Here is a 7,904-nt window from a genome sequence, read left to right on the forward strand (position 1 = left end):
TTTTTTTTAAAAAATACATGAAGGGTTAAAGTGAGGGGGCAAACTCAGGTGGCATACTAGCATTTCTCTTTTATCAAACGGAGTAGTACTATTGTGTGGGGTTTCCACAACTTAGAACTGTACAAATTATTTTTCTTATAAAAAAAATAAATTTAAATTCCAACCAATCGGCCATAGGCATATATATATATATATATATATTTATATATATAGGAAATTAATGGAGATATTATTTATTTTTATTCACGTTGCAAAACCTGGCCTTAGAAAGGGCATGAGCATATTAGCAACAAAAGTGCTTAACCATCGATCACAAGGTACAATATCAGCAAGAAATAAGTCACACAAATCATATATATATATATATATATATATATATATATATAGTTCATGCATCATTTGCGCTTCAAGACGACAAAGAGTTGAACTTTTTCCTGCGATCTTGATTTCAAATCCTCAGAACAGTCGGAGAGTTTTTCAGTCATTTGTTGAAACATTTGATCAATAATCTCTGATCTGCTAAAGTGTTCGGTGAAGATGCCCTCCATGGCAGCCCTAACATGCATCATCCATGCCCGAATGTCAATTGGGCCTGACCCCAACCATGTTGCTGGGTTCGTTAACTCCATCCTTTCTATGCTAAAATACCCATTTCGCTTAACCAGCCCTGTCATCTCCTCAGGAGAGGCAGCATAAAATGGTATGTTGAAAGAGTCCACTTCATCTTCATTAACAAGTCCCTGTGACCAATATTTGCCATGTTAATTTGTATTACCCCATGCAACACGCTGCATGCATCCCAGCACATGATGATGTTTGAAACAGTATGCATGCATGCACTCAGGTAGATGAAGTCAAAATCGTGTTGCCTAATCATGATCAGTAATTCATTCGTCCTGTCCCGATGCATTTATCTTGATGCATTTACGTCTTGTTTGTTTTCAGAAAACATCTCATTTCATTTCATTTCATCTTATCTTATCTAATCATTACAATTTTTCTAATTTTCAATACAAAATAAAATAAACAATTCAATTTTTTCAAATCTGAAAACAAAATAATATTAAAAAATATATTTTAACAATATTTTATTCAACTTTTTAACTTTAATCCCAACTCATCTCATCTCATCTGCGAAAACAAATGAGCCTTCAAGAAATATATAAGAATGTGATTTCATTTTTTTCCCTTTATTGTAATTAAGCACGTATCTATGTATGTATTAATTGCAGAGCCTTACTTTATATATGATACTCAGAAAAATGGTTAGAAAATGATCTCTTCCACCCATATAATTTGGAGGCCAGGTTGAATGACTACTAGCATGCCAATTGGTGTACGTGTGTGTATTTGACGTGCATGACACATTAGATTATAAAGTTACTTTTATTGTAAAATAAATTTAACATATCATATAAAGTTACGAATTTATTTTTGTGAAATCATGAATTAATATTAATCAGCTAATTTTATAGAAATGCATGAAGGTTCAGAGAGAGAGAGAGAGAGAGATCAAGTGATGGCAAGAACATTAAATTACCTCTGTTGCCATATTCATCAGGATTGAAGAAATAAAATCAAACATTATACCAGTGGGGATCTCAGAATAAGGCATTCCCGTAGGAATACCTGATAAGATCATTACCATCATCCCTCCAGGAACAAGTTCTTTTGCCCTAGCATTCAAAAAGTTCTCCACATCCATAGCAAATTGAGTTGAATAAGCATTCAACACTTCATGAGGGGCATTTGTATAATGAACTCTTCCCTTATTGCATATTGGAGAGTTCTTGTCACTCAACTCTTCAGGCAAAGCAGATAGCCATTGAAGTGCATAACAAGTATACACAAAATGGAGAGAGGATTCAGGAAATAACCGATTATGAAAAGAACCTGGCACACCTACTGCGAAGTATTGTCTTTCTGCTGGAAGAGCATTGAAGAGAGAATTGAAGTCGTTTGAGGCTTGGTCGTTAAAAAAGACTTGAAATTCTGGCAGTGGAGAAGTAGGGCATAAGGAATTGTGCTTGTGAACAATAGCTTCAATCAAGTCTTGCATTGCATTAAATGTATTTGGCCCCGTTGCACATCCCAAATCTGCTATACGAATTGTTTTCGAAGTAGACAAGAAGTTTAAGACATCAAGCTTCTCGGCAATTTCCTCGTCAATTTTTCTCTTTTCAACATTTGCTGATAGTCTCTGCGCTCAAATAGTACAGACAGAATTATTTTAAGGGTTCATTTGAGGACACAACTGTCATCAGGTATTTTCAGATATTTTTAAATATTTTATTTCTAAACATCATTCAAACATAAAACACTTTAATTTCAATTTCAAATCTTAATTTTTTTTATCTAATCACTATCTAATCATTAGAACTTTTTTAAACTTCCAAATTAGACACAAAAAATGATACAATTTTTCCAAAATTTAAAATAAAAATTATATTAAAAAGTTATATTCAAACTTTTAACTTTATAATATTTTTATTCAATTTTTTCTCTTGTTTCCTAAAACTCAATAAAATTTTTTAACTCAAACTATTTCACTACTATTCACAGATATTCTAATATATTCTTAATATCCAAATAGGCTGTAAATATATCTTTCCAACATTACTAACTACAAAACAAAACAAAAAATGTATTTGCTCAATGACTGAGTCGACTAAATTCTTTTGGCAAGTAGATATGCAAAATCAATTCAGAGTAATCCAATTAACGAGTTTACCAGCTGAATCCATAAGCTCACTGCAAGAAAATTATTTATTTGTAGTCAACTATTTCCTGTCAAAATGAGTCTGTTTTCGTCGTAAATAGTACATCGCAAATACTATTTTTTCTTGTAGTAAAGGGACAAGCCCTTGATCTCCTTTGAGGTGTTATGTGAATTAAGTGCTTGCCCATTCGAAAGAGATAGAATTTTATACGATGTCTTAGTTGAAGCTAGTTAATTTATGTCACCTCTTGGAAAATGAAGTTTTTATGATAACTATAGTCTATTGCTTTGGTTGCATGCAGGGTTGAGTTAATGACCATCAACATATATCATATAAAAACGCGCAAACGCTATGCATTTTGTGAAACTCGTTCATGTACAAGGCTAGCTAGCTTAAGCTTGATTATTTGTTGTAATTCCTATACGTACGTGAAGTACTGGCTTGTCTTCTATGTCAAAAGGAAACCATTTTTTCTTTGCAAGCATGTTTTGTAACCCAAGAAAGAAACATATCGCAGCTCCTATATATGTGCAAGATTTGATTTGTTTACCCAATTTAAGGCTTGCCATGCTTTGTCTATCCTCATATCTAAAATGTGTAACTCTTGTCTATATAAGAATGCATCTTAATGTTGAGAATAAAGGGGAGTGAGCACATGAAGAGATATACGCAGATCAGTAAGATAGTCAATTAATCATGAGTATTTCTCTATAATCAGATTCTTCGGCTTGGGTTTATTAAGACTTTAGATTTGAATGATTTTGATTTGTTACCATCCTTTTGTATTCTATTTTTTTATTAGTGAATTTCTTCAAGATCGTCGTATCTGCCAATTGATGTAGACTTTTCTTTAAGCGAACTACTTAAATCTTATTGTCTCGTGTTATTACTAAAATTTATTTATTGTAGGCCTCAATTACTTGTGTGAGAGGATCAGTAAGATATAAAATATAGCATTGGCGCTTGGAAAACCAAGAAATATACTTTCCACTTTCGTAAGGTCTAAGCTTTGTCTTCAAATTTTTTTTTATGGTCTCGAGTTTGAATATTAAAGTCACCTCGGGTTGTGAGGGTCATGTCTACTGTAGGCAAAGAGTGACAGTATCAATCAACACAGACGGGTAGGTGCAATGGAGCTAGCCTAGCTAGCTAGCTAGGAAACTTATAATAAATGCTTGTTTTATATTTTATAATTAATGCACTACTCTCTTTATTTTTCTTGGCAAGAATAATATACAAAGTGAATGTAAACATCATTCTCTCTCTTGTTACGTCTCACAATTTTCTTTCGTTTTTTTTTTTTTTATTAAATATGTTTGAGTACCACTTTTCTTAAAAGTCGGTTTGTCCATATCTGCGTTTATATCTATGTTGTGCATTTGAATATGAATATATATGAACTAATAAAAACATTTTTTTTCCTATGTACAATGAGAGAACAGATTTATGGCTGTGATAGCATAAGCATTTTTTTTTTTTTTTTTTTTTTGTTATATATGTATCTGCCCATAAGATGGTTGAACTTTGTATCATGTGGATAAGTTTCACCAGAAATTCATATCAAAATAATTATTAAGGAATTCTATGTATTAGTTACTATTTATTTTCACATCTCATATCTATAATTTTTTTATAAGGTATGGGAGTATTTTTTTATAGGATGTGAGGATATTCTTATAATGTATGAAGTGTAAGATAATAAATAGTAGCTTATATATAAAATTTAATTTTCATAATCATTTTGACACTTTTGATAAGCTAAGTAAAGATTAAAAAAAAAAAAAAAAAGGGTTGGTAGATCATAATTAAGTAGATGATGATCACTCGACCTTTAAGCTTATCAAAATCCAAAATTTCATTTCTGGTTTTTAATATTTTATTCAGCAAAACTTATCATTAATTATAAATTATATCTAATTTTTCTAATTCAAACCTCGATACAAACAAATTATCAAAGACAGAAGAGTGCTCGGTCTTTGAGCTTTTGCAGGTGGCAAGAACAGTGCTAGAGTAGATCATGGTAGTTCCAAATATTTAAACGGGAAAAAGAAAAAGAAAAAGTGATAAGTAAATAGGGTTATAAATAGGCATCAAGTTAAATAGGATTAGGGTGGACCTAGAGAGAGAGTGAGTGTACTCTTGAATATTGGACGCAACATCCATCATCAATTAGATGATCAGCTAGAGCTCGAGGGACGACCATATCATGGTGATTATATTCTTTCTATTCTTTATAAGCAACTACATATATATATATATATATATATATATATATTGTATTATTTATCAACAACATAAGTAGTTGCATCCACCTTTGTACAAAATGGAAAAGATGGTACTCCACTCTTGCAAGCTAGCTAGATTCTTGTCACTCCAATGGAAATTGCTATCATGTATGAATGTGGATGGAGGCATCTCTCCCACAAGACTTTAAGGTCTTTGGAAGTAATTGGCCTCATGTTTAGACCTAATTTAATTATATGCTTAATTTGTATGTCTTGATCATGTATACCACAAAATAAACTAAGAACAAAATCTAAAAAAATATTTAAGAATAAAGTTGAAAATCTGAACCAGAAAAAGAAGAAGAAAGAAGAATATAGTTTCAAATTTCTTGATCATCATCTGATTTCGAAACATGAGCAAATCAATCTCTCAGCGTACGTACATCCACATGATCATGATATTATACTCATAAATAAGATCATGAACATCATAAGCATGCATACAAGATCAGATCACCCAGCACGTTTTGGACAATCATGCCGAGAAAAATTAACTAACTAATTCTTTTCAGGAATAAAGTAGTTTGAAACTATATCATGATTCGGGATGTAAATTCATATATATGTATATATATGCCCACTTTTTTCTCAGGAAAAAAACAAAATACAACGTTTTCTCCCCCTCGATCGGACACGGATGCAGTAAGCTAGGGTTTGAACATACCTGATAGTAGGAATTCTTGGAGTAGCTGCAACTGTCATGACCACCATTTACAGGCAATGAATATTCCGACACCGTTTTGGTGACATCTAATCTGCTTTTCACCTTGAAATCATGATCATGATCTCGCAATAATTGTTGATCTGCCATTTGAGTTTGTGGGTTATTCGTTGATAGTACTGGTACTGAACGTATGATGTTATCGTTTTGAGGGGGAGGGAGTGGCTTGCATTTTATACAACAAGAGAAGGCTGGGGCTAGGTAGCTAGGGTAACAGCCATCTAGTGGTACCACCGTAAAAGACGCATGCAGAATATATTATCATGCATGCGTTTAAGTCATGGGTCCAGACTCCAGAGTTGCGGCCAACTAATTAAAAAATAAAAATTTTATTCTTTAAATTTGAATTCTACAATTCTTAATTAATCACACGGACTAATTACTGTCGTAGTCTAAATGTTTTCTATAATTTTAAGCGGATTTATATTATAATGAAATCACTTAAATCAAAGACATGCATTTTCGGTTCATAATTAAATAAAAAGAATTTACTTAATTGGTTGCCATTCTTTGATAGAGACAAACAAAACTTAGTTGCTTTTGATGGTACAGCTTATTATAACGAGCTTATAGCTAGTCCTAGCTTTTGTAATATTTATGTAATACTGCTTTTATGGATGGCTTTATAAAATGATGAGTCGTGGTCTAGAATTATGTAATGAGCTAGTCCTAGTCTAGAGTTATTTTCTTTTTTAAGAAAAAGAATCAAATTCGAGGATCACAATGAAAAAAATTGGAAAGTGAACTTAGTGAAGGATCAAAAAGATAAAAGGGTAAATCTCAGAGAGACTATTTAAATACTTAATTCAGAAACTTTTCTTGTCTGTTCAAATTTTCTTTCGGTTGTAAAAAAATAATAATAATAATAAAAAATAAAATAAAATAGAGAAATGATATTTGCAATATTGGAATGTGCAATTTTTGCGCATACTCCTTTTTAAAAAAATGAGTAAATCTAAAATTTACATGAAAAAAATATTTTTTTAATAGTGACCCTCACTTTTTTTTCAAAGAAAATATGCACACAGATTGCATATAAAATTATCCTATATGTGTGTGTATATATATATATATATATATATATATATATATATACACACACACACACATGATAACCTGAATTAATAGTGACTAATATAATTGCAATATAATGACATGCTAGGCTTTTGATGGGGACAGAAGGAAAATAAGTCCCAAATCCACTTGTTAAATTGGCAACAAATAGGTAAGGCCAAGCAACGTTTGGATGTTGAGTTGAGTTGAGCTGATATGAGTTAAGTTATTTATAAATAGTAGTGAGTTGAGATGGTAGAATGAGTTTTGTGGGGCCCACGTAAGATGATTTTAGATATATTTAGATGTTAAGATGAGTTTATATGTATTTATAGAAAGTTAAAAAAAGTTGTAGGTCCCCTGTGTAAAGAGGTCTTGAGCTGAAAAATATTGTGAGTCTCACGTGTAAATAGATCTTGAGTTGAGTGAGATTTAATGATTTGAGAGTTATGTATTTGGATGTTTGGCTAGACTTAAATTTGGATACAACTCAAATGAACACAGCTACTTCTATGTTCCAAACGCAACCTAATAAGAGGGTAGGTGGATTTGGATTTAGAGATTTTGAAAATTTTAACCTTGCTTCACTTGTTAAGCAGGGTTGGAGGATCATCCAGAATCCAAATTCACTTGTTGCACAGACTTTGAAGGCAAAATATTTCCCTGACAAAGATTTCCCTGATGCAATTCTAGGAAGTAATGCCTTATTCATATGAAGTGACTGATATGGAATATAGGCAATGGAGATTCAGTAAAAATTTGGCAAGACAAATAGATGCCTCAACCTACTAAATTCAGAATTCAAACCCCTGTGAGCAGATTGGATGGTGAAGCTAAAGTAAAAGAGTTGATTGATAGAGATACAAAATAGTAGAATAGACCTTTGTTGCAAAAGTTGTTCTCTAAATCTAAAGTTAAGATGATTAGCAAGATGCCTATTAGCTTTTGTGATAGATCAAACAAAGTAGCTTGGAGATGCACATAAGATGATAAATATTTAGTAAGAAGTGCATATTATCTTTAAGGAGAATAGTAGAGAGAAGAAAGGAGCAGTCATCTACTAGTAATTATACAATAAAAGTCTAACAGAATTTGGAAAACCAAAGCTCCAAATGCTATTAAGAT

General features: G+C 31.8%; 1 protein-coding gene across 1 annotated transcript; it reads right to left on the minus strand.

Moving 5' to 3' along the window:
* Positions 1-226: 226 nt before the first annotated feature.
* LOC121257156 (loganic acid O-methyltransferase-like) lies at positions 227-5,895 on the minus strand. The gene is made up of 3 exons (XM_041158059.1): positions 5,670-5,895; positions 1,541-2,200; positions 227-740 (listed from the first exon to the last, which is right to left on the minus strand). Exons 1-3 carry the CDS (start codon positions 5,814-5,816, stop codon positions 396-398), a joined length of 1,152 nt encoding a protein of 383 aa, XP_041013993.1. The 5' UTR covers positions 5,817-5,895; the 3' UTR covers positions 227-395.
* Positions 5,896-7,904: the final 2,009 nt, after the last annotated feature.

Source organism: Juglans microcarpa x Juglans regia, chromosome 3S (assembly GCF_004785595.1).
Source record: "Juglans microcarpa x Juglans regia isolate MS1-56 chromosome 3S, Jm3101_v1.0, whole genome shotgun sequence".
Classification (NCBI taxonomy): domain Eukaryota; kingdom Viridiplantae; phylum Streptophyta; class Magnoliopsida; order Fagales; family Juglandaceae; genus Juglans; species Juglans microcarpa x Juglans regia.